The sequence below is a fragment of the Electrona antarctica genome, assembly GCF_951216825.1.
Source record: "Electrona antarctica genome assembly, chromosome: 15".
Classification (NCBI taxonomy): Eukaryota; Metazoa; Chordata; class Actinopteri; order Myctophiformes; family Myctophidae; genus Electrona; species Electrona antarctica.
Genome location: NC_136796.1, coordinates 36,156,388 through 36,176,756, shown reverse-complemented (window position 1 = coordinate 36,176,756; position 20,369 = coordinate 36,156,388). Strand labels below are relative to the sequence as shown.

The 20,369-nt window shown below is 43.9% G+C and overlaps 1 protein-coding gene across 1 annotated transcript; it reads left to right on the top strand.

The window, feature by feature from the left end:
- Window positions 1–16,086: 16,086 nt before the first annotated feature.
- LOC306938612 (uncharacterized protein) lies at window positions 16,087–18,539 on the top strand. The gene is made up of 2 exons (XM_079522875.1): window positions 16,087–16,415; window positions 17,817–18,539. Exon 2 carries the CDS (start codon window positions 17,839–17,841, stop codon window positions 18,226–18,228), a length of 390 nt encoding a protein of 129 aa, XP_079379001.1. The 5' UTR covers window positions 16,087–16,415; window positions 17,817–17,838; the 3' UTR covers window positions 18,229–18,539.
- Window positions 18,540–20,369: the final 1,830 nt, after the last annotated feature.

The window sequence follows — 20,369 nt, the reverse complement described above, 5'->3', positions numbered from 1 at the left end:
ATTTTTTTGTCAAAACGGGGGCATTCATTTTCATGGTATTAAACAATTATGGCATTTGAAAAATGTGGGTCCCAGCAGGCATCTATACCTCAAGTCAACATAGTACACTACATGCAAGATGCAACCCCCCAATCCCCTGAGATATTTACTAACAAATGTTTACACCTGAAATGCATCGCACGGTAAGTCCACGGAGACAGCTATGTACTATTTTGACGATTCGGTCACGTCCTCCACAGGGGAAATTGGCACACGCCTTCACACACATGCGGTATATGCCGGTGACAACAGAGATTTCACACTTGGGAGATAACATGCGCTGTAGGCATAAAAAGACGCAAGGTGTATCATGCCATGAGGTGCTGAGTAAATGGATTTGATACCTTCCTATTTGAACAGTGTTGTAATGGAGTCTACAGCTGCGACTGTCTTATGATTATACTGTACTGTATGGCCCACTCCTGGGGGTGTCAGTCAAACCAAACCAAGGGATTTTGGAATTACTATGTTAATGATTTCATTATTTTTTCACTGCACAGCTCATGCCCACATTCCCTGCAGTCCAAATTGTCTCCCCCTTTGCCATCGCAGAGTCAGCACCATCATTACTGTCATAGTGGGCCAATGCATTACTGTACCTTGTCAGTCGTCACATGAATATTGTATGGCCAGTGCCAACTGAACAGTGCCACTGCGTGAGCCAGTTTCCAAGGGCAACCACATGTAGGATCAATGTGGTGAGGACCCAAACTGATATAGTGTTCAATTTAAATTCTTTAGTTAGTTAGTTAGTTAGTTAGTTAGTTAGTTCATCAAAAATTGTATTTAAAGGGATTGTGACATTAAAAAAAAAGTTTTTGTAATTTTTCTTATTTTTGTTTTAGGTTTTTCTGAGCTCAATTGCACCCATAGACAAACTGAACTTTTAACATTCAGTAGATTTTCTGTGGTCTGGGGTTTTCTGTCTCAAAAAAGTGCTATGATTTGAGTGTGATGTAAGAGCCAGGAAAGCACACATATATATACAGTATATATGGGATTTGCCAGCAGATGTCACTGTTTTACCTGTTTTCATTGCAGCTCAAAAGGCTTCACAGACACAGAGAAAATCCCAGGCCACAGTAAATCCACTGAATGTTCAAAGTTCAAAGTTCAGGTTGTTTGGGTGTAATTGAGGTCATAAAACCTAAAAGAAAAACGGAAAATTAAAATAAATTAAAATTAATGTTTAAATTGAATTATTTATTTATTTTACAAAATTACTGTATTCATTGATTCACCTGCCCTATAAGAAAGGGGCAAGTACAGGTATGTGTGGTGGTATTATTGTTGTATGGCATGTCTATGAATACAGTAGTATTTATGAGCATATATGGGTGAACGAGCAGGCAGGTATAGTGTACCTGCTTTGCTGTGTCTGTTTTCCCAGATATTGGCTGAATGATGACCCATTGTTGAACCAACCAGTGTGACCTGTTCAGAACGTCACATTCAATTTATTTGGCACAGCATATAAATAAATGAAATAAGACAATTCAACTCCAAACAACCCTCAGACTCACTCACTGTGGCGTATATACAGAAACATGTGCATAACTGCATGAACCCTATCGTCAATATTCTGGGCATGTCATAATAGAACCTTCAGCAAATAGGCCTTTATCCAAGGCGCTTCACATAGATTGTGCATTACATTCACCCATTGACACACCGATGGGCGATGGCGGAGGAAACCATGGAAGGCACCAACCTGCACATCGGGAGCAATTAGGGGTTCCTTGCCCAACCCAGTAAGCCAAATGCTGATCGTAAATGAATGCCCTTGTTCATCATACAAGCGTGATGGACAAACATAGGCCTACTGAAAATAGCAGATCTACAAGCTCACAACACGTTGCATTCCATCCTTAATAATAAAGGAATGGTTTTGGACAGACATCTAAGGTTTTCACCCAACCATAATCAAAACTGTTGGTTGATTGTTTGTTTGTTTGTTTGTTTGTTTGTTTGTTTGTTTGTTTGTTTGTTTGTTTGATTGATTGATTGATTGATTGATTGATTGATTGATTGATTGATTGATTGTTACTGTGGACAACAGACACCATGATTAAAGGGCCACTTCACCCCTTTTGCAACCAGATCTTATATTTTAATGATGTTTGGGAGACAAGAAACACTTTCCTGGGGTTTTTATGTGGGTTATATGTGTTTTTAGATATTTTAGTATTTCAAAGTGTCCATGGACACTGGGCTCACTTACTTCCTGGACTACATCTAGGACAAATAAAGAGGATGGTGCACGGAGGTGCGGCCCACTCTCCTGCGGGAGGTTTGCACATGCTCAGTGTAAACAGGAACTGCGATGATGGAGTGTTCCAGCAGAGGTGCTAGAGGTGCATGAGAGTTGCTGACCCTGAACTGAAATAATAAAAAGGATATCACAAAAAGTACAAAGTTGATTTTGTTTTTATTTTAAAAAGTATATCAATTTCATAACTGTGGAAACAATGTTGTGTATAACAGACTGAAAGATAAAGGACAAGTACATTTACTAAATGTTAATGTTAATGTTAATGTTAATGTATATTTGATTTTGTGGATTTTCCATGTTCTTTAATTAGTACATGTGTCAAACTTTTATTTTTGTGAAATGACAAAGGAACATGGATACTGTTCATTCAAGTGCTGTGGATGATATAAAACATTTGAAAAGGGAAGGGTGACTGCTGTTTAATTCTCAACTGTTCTGGATCTCATTATTTACATCACAAGTTATGAGCTTTCTATCTAGCTGAGCATGTGCAAACCTCCCGCAGGAGAGTGGGCCGCACCTCCGTGCACCATCCTCTTTATTTGTCCTAGGACTACATGGCCCTTCCCTATCTACAAGGAGGAGCAGTGCACCAAAGCATTATGGGAATTGTAGTCCAGGAAGTAAGTGAGCCCAGTGTCCATGAAATCATGGCGTCCATGCATTACACTTGTTTACAACATGATCAACCATTATCAATTCATCAGAACATTTATAGACGTATACACTTCTACACTTTACACATACAATATTGATTCTAATTGAAAGCACCATACCATGGGCTACTAATTCCAGCCAATACCAAGAATATACAACATACACACACGACCTTGTGCAGGCTACAGCACAATACATTTTTGTTAACAATGAATGCTCAAAGCGAAATGTATCCCTTCTTCCTATAGGTTATAACAAGGTTTCTCAGTGGTAGGCCTATTCGGAATAATAAGGTTTTAACGACTTGCTTGCTTGTGATCCCTGCTCCCTGGGCCCTGCTTTTTGTGCATGTAATTGTTTCATAAGACGTTCAGAAGCAGTGCTGTCACGCTGCTGTCACAGCAGCCACCGGCCACGTATGGATGAACACGGTTTGCTTTTTATAAAGGAATCAGCCAACCAATTAGCCCGTGAGCACTCTTTCACATGTAGCTTTTCCTATATTACCAGTTCCAAACCATGGTCAATACAAGTGGTTATGTAATGGGGGGGAGTATAGCGAGGCACATTGAATTGATAGTGTGACTCCCCTTAATGGCATATAGCTACTTGACTGGGCTAAGTGCACAATTGTTGTCGAGACCCGAGTATTGAAGGCTATTATCCCACAAATCCAAAGGCCAGGAGATGGTCACTAACCATGGATAGTGGATACAAGTAGATGTTTGCTCCATCCATGTGTTTCTTTCATTATGGTCGTTTTAACTGACTGATCTCTCAAATTGAGGTGTTTTATTGCCATCAAGTGTACAGGTATGTGTGTGTGTGTGTGTGTGTGTGTGTGTGTGTGTGTGTGTGTGTGTGTGTGTGTGTGTGTGTGTGTGTGTGTGTGTGTGTGTGTGTGTGTGTGTGTGTGTGTGTGTGTGTGTGTGTGTGTGTGTGTGTGTGTGTGTGTGTGTGTGTGTGTGTGTGTGTGTGTGTGTGTGTGTGTGTGTGTGTGTGTGTGTGTGTGTGTGTGTGTGTGTGTGTACCCATATGTACATACACAAACACATGAATAGGAGAAATCTTTGAGTGGATTTATATTTGTCATATTATAGAATTCCAGGTTCCAAAGTCATTTAACTGCCCTTTTGTCTATTCTGTCTGTATATTATATGAAAGATATACACCTGATATGCTGTGTATTATTCTTGTCTACTCAAAAGTTGTAAAGTGTTGAGTGAGGTAAGCTGGCATCCTACAATTATGAAGGAAAAGGACTCCCTCTACTGGTTCACTGAAGATCACTTTAGATTGTTGAGATTTCATACAAGCTATGTGGATGTGGATGCATACATGGGTAAAAATCACACTTTTTTCATCATTCATCATCATACATCATACATTTATCATTATGATAAACACACATGTGCATGCTGTGATGCAAAAAGAGATAGCCTACATTAATCTGATACGCATATACTAATACAAATATTACATTTTTATTCTCTATGTCGGTCAGCATGAAATACTGTGATAACTGTGCTTGACTGCCCGTCCAATCGTCAGTCAGTCAGTCAGTCAGTCAGTGTCTGTCTGTCTGTCTGTCTGTCTGTCTGTCTGTCTGTCTGTCTGTCTGTCTGTCTGTCTGTCTGTCTGTCTGTCTGTGTTGTCACATCCCCTTTGGCCTGTGTCGCCTGTGTCTAGTGTACCGGTCCGGTACTCCCCTGTCTGTGTCTAGTGTACCGGTCCGGTACTCCCCTGTCTGTGTCTAGTGTACCGGTCCGGTACTCCCCTGTCTGTGTCTAGTGTACCGGTCTGGTACTCCCCTGTCTGTGTCTAGTGTACCGGTCCGGTACTTACTCCCCTGTCTGTGTCTAGTGTACCGGTCCGGTACTCCCCTGTCTGTGTCTAGTGTACCGGTCCGGTACTTACTCCCCTGTCTGTGTCTAGTGTACCGGTCCGGTACTTACTACCCTGTCTGTGTCTAGTGTACCGGTCCGGTACTCCCCTGTCTGTGTCTAGTGTACCGGTCCGGTACTCCCCTGTCTGTGTCTAGTGTACCGGTCCGGTACTCCCCTGTCTGTGTCTAGTGTACCGGTCCGGTACTCCCCTGTCTGTGTCTAGTGTACCGGTCCGGTACTCCCCTGTCTGTATCTAGTGTAGCGGTCCGGTACTACCCTGTCTGTGTCTAGTGTACCGGTCCGGTACTCCCCTGTCTGTGTCTAGTGTACCGGTCCGGTACTCCCCTGTCTGTATCTAGTGTAGCGGTCCGGTACTCCCCTGACTGTGTCTAGTGTACCGGTCCGGTACTACCCTGTCTGTGTCTAGTGTACCGGTCCGGTACCCCCTGTCTGTGTCTAGTGTACCGGTCTGGTACTCCCATGTCTGTGTCTAGTGTACCGGTCCGGTACTCCCATGTCTGTGTCTAGTGTACCGGTCCGGTACTTACTCCCCTGTCTGTGTCTAGTGTACCGGTCCGGTACTACCCTGTCTGTGTCTAGTGTACCGGTCCGGTACTCCCCTGTCTGTGTCTAGTGTACCGGTCCGGTACTCCCCTGTCTGTATCTAGTGTAGCGGTCCGGTACTCCCCTGACTGTGTCTAGTGTACCGGTCCGGTACTACCCTGTCTGTGTCTAGTGTACCGGTCCGGTACCCCCTGTCTGTGTCTAGTGTACCGGTCTGGTACTCCCATGTCTGTGTCTAGTGTACCGGTCCGGTACTCCCATGTCTGTGTCTAGTGTACCGGTCCGGTACTTACTCCCCTGTCTGTGTCTAGTGTACCGGTCCGGTACTTACTCCCCTGTCTGTGTCTAGTGTACCGGTCCGGTACCCCCTGTCTGTGTCTAGTGTACCGGTCCGGTACTCCCCTGTCTGTGTCTAGTGTACCGGTCCGGTACCCCCTGTCTGTGTCTAGTGTACCGGTCCGGTACTCCCCTGTCTGTGTCTAGTGTACCGGTCCGGTACTCACCTGTCTGTGTCTAGTGTACCGGTCCGGTACCCCCTGTCTGTGTCTAGTGTACCGGTCCGGTACTACCCTGTCTGTGTCTAGTGTACCGGTCCGGTACTCCCCTGTCTGTGTCTAGTGTACCGGTCCGGTACTCCCCTGTCTGTGTCTAGTATACCGGTCCGGTACTACCCTGTCTGTGTCTAGTGTACCGGTCCGGTACTCCCCTGTCTGTGTCTAGTGTACCGGTCCGGTACTACCCTGTCTGTGTCTAGTGTACCGGTCCGGTACTCCCCTGTCTGTGTCTAGTATACCGGTCCGGTACTCCCAGGTTCCCAGTTTCCCAATTAGGTGCATTAGGAGCACCTGATCAATGCTCCTGGTAGCCCTATAAAAGAGTGGGTGGCAGCCATTCTCGATATCCCTCTCCTGATGACACCACCCTTCTTTTTCTTCCCCTTTAATCCCCTGATTTACACACCCTACAACACCCCACACTAGCCACTGGGTCCTCCTCCTGTGTTCATATGTTTGTCTGTCTGTTTACAGAATTAGTCTATTAGGATTAGCAACAGAATGAGAAAATGGCTCATCTTGGCTCCCTTGTCATACACAGTCAAATCCTTGGTGTTAATTTAACTATAAAAGAACTGACCATCACGGGTCTCCTCTGTGGGTTCTGAGACTATGACATAACGCTTGCTTGTGGTGATGTGCAGGTGCAGCCAGTGTCATCCAAGCCAATTGGTTCCTAGCATGTTTTTCACCCATTGTGCCTCGCTGCTTTCCGTGCTTGTGCTGGTTGGTCTTGCAAGCACATGGGGGAACCAGCCAAACAATACAGTCCTCAGATCAAACACAGCTGCACAATACCACGCACATCGAAACTCAATCCATTCATAAGCGCATGCAGGCCTGCTCCACCCAAACTCAGAGTCCGCTGCCAGTTTGCTTTAACAGGAACGTCAAAAGGCTGGAGTGCAATTAGCTCCTGTCCTTTGTCACACAACTTCACACTGACCCATATAAACGTGATCAAGCAAGCTAAAGGTTATGTGCTTGCCCGTCTACGATAATGATATGAGGCCGGAAGGAATTGTGTTGTTCAATAAGTGTGTGCGTGTGCGTGTGTGTGTGTGTGTGTGTGTGTGTGTGTGTGTGTGTGTGCGTGCGTGCGTGCGTGCGTGCGTGCGTGCGTGTGTGTGTACGTGTGTGTGTGTGTGTGTGTGTGTGTGTGTGTGTGTGTGTGTGTGCGTGTGGGTGTGCCTGTGTGATCATTCTTCCCACAGAGTGAAATCCTGCGTGCTAATTTAAATATCAGCATGGTTTGTTTATGGACTCTCCAGAGCTGAATGGACACTGTGCAGATACAGTAGCCTAGCTGCTCACTTCCTTTGAGAATCTTCTGCTAGCTGACTCTACCAGTCCAACTGGCTGCCTCGCTGCTGTCTGTTTCCCATGGCCAGCACTCCTTGGTTGGACCTGTTGTTCAGTACTGTATAAACACACAGAAAGAAAGCCCTTCGTGCTCATCAGGCGTATATTTAATGTTTAGCCTATGACGCTGGTGCGCATCCATTATCCCACCCCAAAACGCAGGCATGGACGCAGTAACGCACACAGGCGTACATGGGCTATTGTAAAGTATGCAATTGTCAGTCAACGCCGTTGAGCTGAGTCACTTTGTGTTACGCTGTCTCCCATACGGTAGAGACATCAAGTCCCCAATGACATGGCATACTACGCTACTATAACCAGTTACGTACAAATACCCCAATTCTTTTTTTTTAACATTTGTTTATCCAGAATACTGTATAGGTGGCAAAACACACATTCACACCAGGGTGCTGCTGACCAGTGCTGTTGTCAAACTGTTACAGTATACTGTTGTCCACTATGAAACTCCACTGGAGCAGGTGGTCTTTCAGTGTCTTGCTCAAGGGCACTTCAACTGTGGGTTGTGTGAGGGCCTGGTCATTCCCTTAATCCCTTCGCACACACACACACACACACACACACACACACACACACACACACACACACACACACACACACACACACACACACACACACACACACACACACACACACACACACACACACACACACACACACACACACACACACACTACTAGTACTGTGCACTTTCCCATGCAGATTCTTCTTACCATGCAGTCCAAGGGATTGAACCCGGAACAAGACACCACTGCCCCAAATTACTATGTGGTTTTAACATTGACTAGAGATGATACTGGTCTGTAAATTGGAAAACAGTTTTGGTTACATCTCACAGACCGAAATAATGGTAAACTTGCCAGTTGTCAGTACTATGTGCTTCGAGACATTAGTTTATTCATCAAACATCTGACATCGATGTGTGTGTGTGTGTGTGTGTGTGTGTGTGTGTGTGTGTGTGTGTGTGTGTGTGTGTGTGTGTGTGTGTGTGTGTGTGTGTGTGTGTGTGTGTGTGTGTGTGTGTGTGTGTGTGTGTGTGTGTGTGTGTGTGTGTGTGTGTGTGTATGACTGTGCGCGTGTGACTGTGTGCGTGCGTCCGTGCTTGCGTGGGTGTGTATGTGTGTGTTTGCATGAAGACGATAAGATGTTTAGTTTGTGTGTGTGTGTGTGTGTGTGTGTGTGTGTGTGTGTGTGTGTGTGTGTGTGTGTGTGTGTGTGTGTGTGTGTGTGTGTGTGTGTGTGTGTGTGTGTGTGTGTGTGTGTGTGTGTGTGTGTGTGTGTGTGTGTGTGTGTGACTGTGCGTGCGTCCGTGCTTGCGTGGGTGTGTATGTGTGTGTTTGCATGAAGACGATAAGATGTTTAGTTTCGACTTTAGCCACGTGCACAATAAATAAACACAGCAACCAACAACAAAACTAAACAGATATGGAAGCAGACAGAGAGCGAAAGAGAGAAGGAGGGGCATAGCTTGTGCAATACATGTATCAGTATCTCTCTACAACTTCCTTCAGCTCATTCCCTGCATAGCTCAAAGACGAATGCTCAGCGATTTCAGCATGAGGAAACCCACTGATCAAAACTACAACACCTTTCTGTTGGAGACATGCCCACATTGCCCAGGGGCAGTGGTGTGGAAAGTAACTATGTACATTTACTCAAGTACTGTTTACTGTACTTAAGTACAATTTTGTGGTATTTTTTACTTTATTGGAGAGTATTTCCAATTTTCAGTACTTTTACTTCGACTCCACTACATCTCAGAGGCAAATATTGTATTCCACTTTTACTAGTCCACTACAATTATTTGAAAACTTCAGTTACTAGTTACTTTGTAGATTTTTGCAACCAGTGACTTCTAGGAAAGTCTGGATGGCAACCAAGGAAAGTCTGTGACGATGGAGAGACAGCTGACCTCCAGGAAAGACTGGGGGTAACAACAGGGGCCACCAACCCCTGTTGCAGCACTCGCAAGAGGGCACCAAGCAAACTAAGAACGTAACAATTTGCAATGCCCCCAGAGTCTCCTGAGAGGAGAAGAGGAAGAGAGACTTGATAGGACAGATTTGTGGCAGCGGTGGCCGAACGGATTGCGGAGCGGTCTTGATACCGGAAGGTCGCCAGTTCGAATCAGCGGTCCGACACGTTAAAATTACCACCGCTGAAGTGCCCTTGAACAAGGCATTGAACCACTACGATGAAATGTTCTATGAGCAGGGCCTGGCTGGAAACAAGTTCTTGAGCTTAGCCCAGATACCCTGGGTAAATATAGTAATCATTTCATTTCATTCAACAACAAAGACGGTGACACAGACAGACACGCAGTGACTAAGGCTCAAACAAAGCACCTTGACTCAAATACTCCAGAGTAAGGCCAAGTGTGGACAAGGACGGACGCATGCACACCGCACAGACAAACAGTCCGGTGAGACGTAGGAGGAAGCAAACAGTACTCTCTTCTTCTTCTAAGAGACAATGGACTATTAATTATTTCTGTGAACATAACCATGTGATCCCTTTCTTTGTATCTTAGTTATGTACTCAACCTATTGGTTTTATACCTGTATATATGTTATGTGTATCTTAGTTATGTACTCAACTTATTGGTTTTATACCTGTATATCATTTATGTTGTTTGTATGTCTGGCCTCGTGGGGAAAGATGGTGGGTGGGGAGGATTGGGAAAGGAGTTGTGGGAGAAAATATAAAAACAAAGAGTTGTATTTTCTTTCTGTGAAACTTGCATATGATGTCATACTCTTTGAATAAAATGTATTTAAAAAACAAAAGAGACAATGGACCGGTCCACGGGCGCGGCCGTTGCTGGGGTGTGGTCGGCGGTCTGGATGCGGTGCCCTGTTGGCCGGATGTGACTGATCGTGCTGGTTGCGCCTCGTGATGGCTGCGCCCGGCCCGGGGTGCCCCTCCGTGGATTCGTCTATAGCTGGAAGCCTGGATGAGAGGGGCAGTGAATTGGCCAATCACTGCTGACATGCCAACTGGAGAGTGTTGTGGTTAAAGGCTGACAAACACCCTAAGAAGGTTGGGGACCACCTGATGATCTCTCTTCCAGCCAGACCAAGGCTTTATCCATTAGAAATGGATTTTAATTGCATCTTATGTATTTACAAACAAAACATACACTAACCACTTAAGAACTACATTTCAGCCATTTGAAAATAGACGATCTATAAGCTCACAATGCGTTGCGATGTGACGCATTATATTCAGGCCAATAGGGGTATTTTTGTAACATTTAAAAACTAGTGAAATGGGACATTTTGCATTACTACTTTTTACTTTTGGTACTTAAAGTACATTTTGAATTCCGGACTTTTACTTGTAACAGAGTATTTCTACATTGCAGTATTGATACTTTTACTTATGTAATGAATGTGAGTGCTTTTTCCACCACGGCTCAGGGGTTTGGAGGGACCAGTAGGACTCTTCTGTCTTTCTGCAGGCAGCAGAATGGGTCCATCCTGTTTACAGAGGTCGCACGTTCAAAATTATTTCAACATCTGGACCATATACGGACCATGATGGAAAGAAACCTTTTGGCTTTATTATGTCCTCCTGACTCTCTGGCCGAATTGGAAATAAAAAGACATTTCACGTTTCAAAACATCCATCCATCCATCCATCCATCCATCTTCAACCGCTTATCCGTAGTCGGGTCGCAGGGGCAACAGCTCCCCTAGGGAGACGCCCAAGAGGCATCCTAACCAGATGCCCGAACCACCTAAGCTGGCTCCTTTCCAGGCGAAGGAGCAGCGGTTCTACTCAGAGTCTCTCCCGTGTGACTGAACTTCTCACCCTATCTCTAAGGGAGATGCCAGTCACCCGTCGAAGAAAACTAATTTCGGCTGCTTGTATTTGCGACCTTATTCTTTCAGTCATGACCCACACTTGACCATAGGTGAGAGTAGGAACGAAGATTGCTCGGTAGACAGAGAGCTTTGCCTTCTAGCTCAACTCTCTTTTTGTCACGACGGTACACAGCGGTTTGACAGTGCGGTACAGCGACTGCAATACCGCCCCTGCCGCTCCGATTCCCCGGCTGATCTCCTTCTCCGTCCTCCCCTTACTCGTGAACAAGACCCTGAGATACTTGAACTCCTTCACCTGGGGTAATGCCCTACCCGGACTGCACAATCCACCAAACATTCATGCAATTCAAAACACAATTCAAAACATACATACCGGTAATTCCTTATCGGAGTCTAAGTATATTTTCAACTACATCTTTGGCCAATGAAATAGTTTTTGAAACATATATGTGAAATGTATTTGGTGGGTATACAGTAAAGCACATCATCTAATGCCTGAAATATGAATGCAATGATCTTGCTAATCCTGCTACTTTATCTGAGGATCTTGGTATGTATTTACAGTTAATAATCAACTCTGCAGGGTGAGACTGCCAGATCTGTGCTTAACAGAGAATAAAGGGTGATTGGGAAATATAGGACAGAGAGAGGAGAGGTACAGGTGCGGTCATACAATGATACAGACTCAGAGAAAACCTTCATATGTTTTAGAAGGTTTAGATCATAATGGGTCACAATCAAAACACCTGTGTAAGTGTGTATATGTACAGTAGCCTACAACAGTAGTTAAATCAACTGGTCAGTTGTCTTGAAGATCGTTTTTTAAAACTAAGTATGGCATCTGGCATTATTATGTGTTTGTTGTTATTCTTGTCATTGTGCTATCTTTAATCCTTTTGCATTTTATATTTTCTCTAAAGCATGTTGTAAACTGTTTTTAAACAAATGTTTCCTGTGTAATGTATATGCTTTTACGTGTGTGTGTGTGTGTGTGTGTGTGTGTGTGTGTGTGTGTGTGTGTGCGTGTGCGTGTGCGTGTGCGTGTGCGTGTGCGCCACGCGCGCGCGCGCGCGCGCGTGCGTGCGTGCGTGCGTGCGTGCGTGCGTGCGTGCCTGTCTGTCTGTCTGTCTGTCTGAGCAGATTATCATTAAACTTTGTGGATGAATACGTTTTGGATCTAAAGGGTCACAGGTCAAGTTCACATTCAACGTCATGGTCGCTTTAGAGAGAACAAGAAAACTGAATTGCTTTTGCATTGTTTTTGTTTTATTATAATATAATAATTACAAATACTTAATAATTATATATAATTCTGATGGTTGCACGTGGAGGGGCCGTGCAGTGAAGAACAGACCCTGCAGACCTTCAACAGCGACGGAGAAACCAGGGAGTCCCCAAGGTATGTAGAGTGCTTGGTATGACGAAGAAAGGGAGAGAGACTTAGTGGAAGAGAGAGAGAGAGAGACTGAGGGAATGAATGCGATGAAGTGTGGCATGCATTCCTGGCACCACAAGGACTTTCACTCTCACCTCTGAAGAGGGAAACCAGCATTATCTGCATCCCACCTTCTTTCAGTCCTTCTCTGTTTCTCCCTCCCTTCTCTGTCTCTCTGTTTCGGAACAGGTCCTTCCTTTGTTTTTGGCACGTCGTACAAACACAGATACTATTTGTGCGGGTCATTCCTGTGGCACGGCAAGCAGAGAGTTCCCTTCTCTGAGCCCTGATGTCATGTCTACGTGGTGACTTCACAGAATTAATTCATTAAAAACATCGCTCAGCTTTCACACAAAATTAGAGGCAAAAAAAATAGAGTGGTGCAAGGTCTTATATAGTCTGATCAGCTATGTCAGTGACGTCACACACTAACCATAGTAACCATGCTCACCTTTGCACGGACACGTAGGTATACAGGTACACAAACATACAGACAAAGCTGGTTGTTGGAGTGGTTTGCACCACTCAAAAAACAAAAAAAACAACTTGACTGTGAAATAATGGATTGCGGCACTCCTCATCCTGATATATATTGATTTTAAAGCCGCACTATGTAACTTTGCTCTTCTACCCTGGATTTGAACACTTTTTCCTGCGCAAGGAAACCCGGTTCCAAATCGAGAGAGAATTGAATCCTAGCCATCAGGTCAACATTTGTGTCAGATCCTGTGTCTAGGTGAGACATGACCTTTGACACCATCAAAATACAACCATCCCAATTGTATACGTTACTGTATATTATATACTCTACCAGAGGTCCAGAGCCTATGCTCACTGAAATCATCACAATACGTTATTAGTAATTTGCTTGCTCGCTCGCTCGCTCACACACACACACACACACACACACACACACACACACACACACACACACACACACACACACACACACACACACACACACACACACACACACACACTCACTTCCTCGCTTAAATTCAAAGACTCATACACACTATGCTTGCTGAATAAATAGGCCTACTTTAAGAAATAGGCCTACTTCAACAGATCAGGTGCACTGGTAATTATGTCCATGGTTTGTTGCTTTGAAGGTCATGCATTTTTCCATTGTAGGGGCCTACAGACTTGTGTGCGTGCATGCGTGCGTGCGTGCGTGCGTGCGTGCACAGTGTACAGTAGAACTACGTATATGACAGCCTGGCCTATATACTCTTCTCTCTCCTGGCTCCCAAGCTGTGGAATGACCTCTCCCCAATCAGCACTGCAGGGGTTATAGCAGTCTCAAAGCTCACCTCTATAGCTCTTCTCGTTAATAGGCCTCTTTGCCAGTAGGTTGCTGTGGTTACCCATATATTGCCAGCACTTTGGAAGCAAGTCTGACATCATGGACCTCCATATTTGGAGGCTCGCAACATGAAATTCCACATTTGGGCATGGCTGAGTCTGACACCGAGAGCTCAGAACTACAGAGGGCAGTATTGAGCAGATTTACCAGGCTATAGCATTCACCTCACCTGCTCAAATATGCATTAGAGCAGTATGTTGTTACTTTACTTGTTATTACATTGTTATGTTATTTATTGTCGCTGTCGGGTGGAAACCTTCGTTGTGTATGTCCAAAACCGGCCCTTTTTATTATTATTTAAAACAAATACATTTAAAAAATAATGCAAATAGCAGATCTACAAGCCCACCACATGGCACACTGCAATGCATTGTGACCTTGTACATCTTCTATTTTCAATACTTTTGTGCGTCACACTTTTATGATAAAGCAGCTATAGGGCACCTGGCGTCTCTGCCTCGACTGCCTGACAGCAAGGACATAATTGTTTGCTTGTAAATGCTTGGGTTTTGGTACCCTGTCCCTAGCTAGTTTATAGGCAGCACTTTGTAAAAATGTCATGACATTCAGATTTTGTACTCTGGATAAGAGCATCTAGCTGATTGATTGATTGCTTAATTGATTGATTGATTGATTGATTGATTGATTGATTGATTGATTGATTGATTGATTGATTGATTGATTGATTGATTGATTGATTGAAAACTGTATTAACAGTTTGCAGAATGCGGGTATAGTAACCCTAACCCTATACATTACATGGTCAATACAAAATCTAAGAGGATCCATTTTCAATACATTAGAACATTTAAACATATTCACTTCTACTTCTTCTACTTACCTGAATTGTAAATTGTAGGGCAGGCAGAGCAGTGGCAGATATACCATACCATAGCCTTTATCAATAATAAATAATCTATAGAGTTATCTCGGCCACAAATGTGTGCACAATAAAATCCATGCAGTGTTTATTTAAACAGTTACAGCTAAGGATTTGACTGTGCGTGTGTTTATGCCATGTGTACAGTAGGCATGTGCGTGCGTGCGCGCGAGAGAGAGAGAGAGAGAGAGAGAGAGAGAGAGAGAGAGAGAGAGAGAGAGCAGGAGGCAGGGAGAGCAGGGAGAAAGACAGATGGCAGATCAGATAGGCCTAATGACAGCATGGTTCTTACTAACACGTACAGTATGTGGGTAATTGAAGGTATCCGGAACCAAGGCATCCTACAAATACTACAGCAGCTGAAACTGGCGTCAGGCCAGGCAGCTTCCCTCAGTTATGAGCTTGCGTTGCGTGCGTCAGCTACAATTGCACACCAAAGCAGTGCCGTAATAGCTTAATTTCAGGACTCACGAAGTACCCCTCTCTCGTACATCATGTGTGTTTAATTATTCAGGACGTATAGGCCTACATGTAATTGCAAAAACCTGTTGCAGAGTTAAACTGCAGGTTGTTCAGCATAACCTGTTTCAGTTGCATCATAGGCCTATACACCAGTCCAGAAAGCGTATAACAGTCATTATATTGTCATAAATTAAAATACCTGCAAAGAAACATTTCAAAGTTCCCCTTAGGCAGGCCTATACGTTGCATGCTATCGTCCCATGTCAGGTAAGCTATTCAACTTTGTTATAATAATGGGAACATAATTTGGCACTGCTGGTTGGGTTGGGTTCTGTTGATACAATGGGCTCTTTTTTTCTTTTTTTTAACAACTGTCGCTCAAGAGGTGCGTGCTCCTATGGGCTATGTTGCTAGGCAACCACAAGCCCAGCCCACCTTTGTAGTGGATTCACCTGAGCGACGCTCAAGCCTTCGCCGCGCGACGGTGTGGCACGCCGAGAACAGCAGAGCTGCAAGCTCACAGAGCCGTGCTCCCGCGACGCGCTGTGAGCTTGTAGATCTGCTATACACCGCCGTGCGGCGAAGTATGAATGGGGCTTTCACGTGAGACAACTCACAGAGATTCCGTCCAATCGGCGGCCTGGACAGGTGCCTTCTCCAGGAGAGTTTCGGGAGGCGGAAACCTGCAGGTAGAGACGAGTAAGATAGACGCTCCTTTATAAATGTCAATTCATTTCACTGCTTCTGAAAAGAATTGCTCAAACAGGTTGAAGATCAGCCGTCAATGAGCAAGCGGAGAGACGTGGCTCACTGGAATTGGGGGGATGCTAGGCGACACGAGAGCAGCCAAGTCGATGCGTAAAATGGATAGTTTTCGTACTTTATGAAAAAGGACCTGCCAACCTGCTGTCACAGTTAAGCTCTGCAGACACTGAAGAGGAAACAGAACAGGCCCGTGGACTTGTCTCTCGCCAGGACAGTTTAGCATAAATGTAAAAGTTAGTCTGGGACCTTTTAAAGTTTTTATTTCTTTCTTTCTTTAATTAATTGTATTTTTTATTTTTGTTCCATTCTTGCTGTGCCAATAACTCAGGTGAGTGATCCGAGGATGAGTTAGGTCAGGTGCGTTTGCGCATTGCTCAACCGTGAATCACGGCTTAGGTCTTTCTCCTCTTTTCTCATTGAACCTGTTTTACAGAGAAGTTAAACTAAACATAGTTGCACTGTCTGTTGTGTTGGTTATTCCTAGGATTAGAAGGAAACAAATTGAATTATCAGTGCACTATAGGCTAGTTATGCAAATAGTGACCCTTGAATAGGTCAAGACAAGACATTTAATATGAGGGGAAATCAACCATTGAAGGGTGAAACACAAGGAGGCTGTGTGATGATGACAATGATGCTATAGGCTACTGGGTAAACAATGATTAATACAAATGTTTTAAAATGTCATTTATGGACATACTGCATAAAGAGCTAAAGTTTAGATCAATATGTAGCCATCGGCTGACCTAAAAATAACTACATTTGCATGTTCAGAAGCTACATTAATCAGGTAGATATTAGTTCTTGTTTACAATATAATCAGTATTAATGTCTTCTATGCACCTGTTACTCAGTTGTGCAGGAGCCCCTTTACCAAGATCAACACTAATAGGCTAATGGTAATAAAGATCTGCTTTAACAGGAAACAAATGAAACATGATGCAATCAAAATCAGTTGGCCAGATCAGATTAGAATCTACAACATGGGCATGTTGGGCACGCTGAACAAGACTTTAATTGAACAGACTGCACGGATGATGCCAGGAACACTGATCCCAATGCTGTTGTTAAAAAGACCTCTCCATCGTCCTGTTTGTTGAAATCAGGTTGCCATGGTTACCCGATGTTTTACCGGTCAGGCCAGTCTGACGTCATATTGATGACTCGAGCATCGAGGCAGCTAAAGTTTAAAAAAGCACACCCGTGTGAAGTGAGGGGCGCTCTAATCATCCTACATCATCATACATCATCATCAAGAATGGTGGTCCCTTATTGGCCAAGGGAGGCCACCGACATACATTTTCCGGTTTGCTCAGACACGTATGACGTCAATTCTCCATTCATTGTCAATGACATTTAATGTTTGTGTTCAGAATCTACACTATAGCTGTTTAGAGCTAGCACACGTCAAAAAACTGTTTTACAACTGTGGAAGAGAACTTCCTTGAGCAATAGATGGATGGTAAATGGTGCATTTATATGGCACTTTTATCCAACGCGCTTTACATTCATTCATGCACACATTCATACACCGATGGCGGCGGAAACCATGCAAGGCACCAACCTGCTCATCGGGGGCAATTAGGGCTTCAGCGCTTTGCTCAAGGACACTTCCGACACTAACTCTGGGGGAGCCCAGATTAGAACTGGGAACCCCATCTGGCCACTCTACCCCTGAGTCACCGCTGCCCCAAATAGATGAATTTACACTGTACTTTGTTGTGTTTAGGTTGCAGTCCCACCAGTGAAACATGGCAGAGAGGGCCCCGTGGTGGAGGGCCTTCCTGGTAAAGAGGAAGAGTGGAGGATCCAAGGACACGGCGGCCCCTGCTCTGGACCCTGACTTCAACCCGTTCGAGACGAAGCCCAAAGACCCCACCACCACCGCAGCCACCAAGACCCCCGAGGTTGACACGTCTGCGCCTCAGGCCCAGCTGGAAGAAGAGTCCCAGACCAACAAGGGCACCAGCCTGCTCAGCGACGAGACCTTTGATGACTCAAGGATGGAGTCGGTCTTCAACGAGCAGACGTGCCGCAGGAACATGAGGGTATCTCGCTCTGGGCGCTTCAAGGAGAAGCGTAGAGTGCGCTCCAGCCTTCCAGCCGAGGAGCAGGAGGTGGGGAAAGAGGAACAGCGGTGACAGGGATGAATGAAGAAGGGAATGAAGGACTTATTTTATATTGAAGGAGGGGATGCATGAAAACCTGCTTTATGCACCTCGTTTTGATGCGTGTGACGATTGGGACGGTCACAATGAAGATGATAAACGCATTCTTTGACTTGATCGCCCCAATATGGTCAGAACTAGAACATCCACAAAGCTGATGTTTTTTTTAGTTCTTTTTAGAAACATCACTGGAGCCATTTGGACAATGTTTATGCAGCTGTTTTGCATATTGACTTCAGGTTTGATGAGGCCACATGTAACAAATGTACAGTGACTTGATGATGAACTAGCATTGTGTCTTGTGTTTTGAGAATGGTTATTGGACCATTCGGTTAAAATATGCCATAATACAAAGGGGGCGGGGGGGGGGGGGGTGCAAAGTTGCAGCAAGCACTTCAGACTGAGACATATAGTTTACATTCCATCGGGCCACTGTTTTGGTCATGGACAGTGTTGTGATTGGCTGACTGATTCACCCATTGATGAGAGAGGACATATGAGTTAATTGTATACACACCACAATCCTTAGTGCTTATTTTATTATTGACCTTTATTTAATCAGGGAAGACACATGCAAAAAAATAAATAAATAACACAATTTTAAAATATAGATGAGCAATGTTAAAAAGAACATATAATGCTAATACACTGGGGCTACAAAAAACAAGTACAGTCGCGTGTTGCATCGTCAGGTAGTGCCTTAAATGATTCTATAGAGACCAGTTTGTCCAGTTTCACAGAGTCCTGGCTTAAAATTGGGCCCGAATAGAGTTAAATTAACACTTGAGTTATCTATTGTAGGATGTCATTCTTTATCAATACAAAAGACAAAGCTTTGTGTATGTCCTGTATTTCCAGGAAATGATTGTCCTTAGTATGTTTACATTATTGCTATATTTAATAATGAAATGTTATCTTTTTTTTTATTTTAGCAATCATTGACCCACATTTTGTGTTGTTGATTCTACCGGGTTAGAAGGATGCTTACAGGTGATTTACTTACTGTACATACAGTATGTGTAGTAAAAAATCTGTCAGCGGCAAAAAGCAGCTTCTTGTTACATGCTTGTACTAAGGATGGAAAGGATTGAATTGCTAAATGCTAGTGTAAATGCCTAATGTCCACTAGCAATGCCATAAATGAAGGATGAAACTCTAAAAGCACATTCCGTTATACCTCCACAAGAATTCTACTGCGGCTCAAGATGGATTTTTAATATTGTTCTCTTAACCACTTGAGCCCTAGCGAGGGGGACCAAAGATAAATCTGGTCCCCTGGGAGACCCCAGATATTCCGTTGCTTGTATCTGTATGAGTGAGTGACGAATATACCATTCTACCAGTCTTGATACTATATACAGTGTAGGGTTTAATACGTGGTTAAAAAAAGACGAAGAAATATGAAGAATCTAAAGATGAGGCTATAGTTACATGTATAGTTTGCATCATAGTAAAATGTATTTGTGTGGTCTAATTTAATGAAGGCAGAATGCAATAAATAAATACACTTTCTGCATTTTTGTCATGGACATATGTGCATGTATTAGCGTTATACATTTGTACACCAGCAAATATAGGTTTTACACCAGTGCTGTAACTGCCTATCCTGACCCCTGCCTGAGCTATGAACAAATGAACACACACTGCAATCCTACTGTATCATTGTCTGAGAATGGTATAATTACAATGAGTTAGCAGTATTTGTGCAACCTATGCATGTAAATTGCACTGCTCTGTCATTCAGTGGGAGGCTGGGAGCAGCATGCTTGTGTTACCACATTCCTTTCACTATTGACGTTATAAGAGGACAATATGTGTCTTCACTTAATGTAGTCTTTGTGTAACAGATTAATTTGTTTGTGGATAGCACCACAACATTATACATACTTGTGTGTATGTCCCAAGTGTCCACATAACACACAGACACCAGTTTAAGACAAATATTGATGCCCTGTGAATTGTATATTATTTTAAATTTGGGAGGTAATATGTTGCAATGCCATCTCTTCAACACCAGAGGGTAAAAATGTGCTACCATTGATTTAGCCATAGAATAGACTTGACTAGACCACTACTACAATGTGGATTAAAATATACCATTTTGACTATTGGCT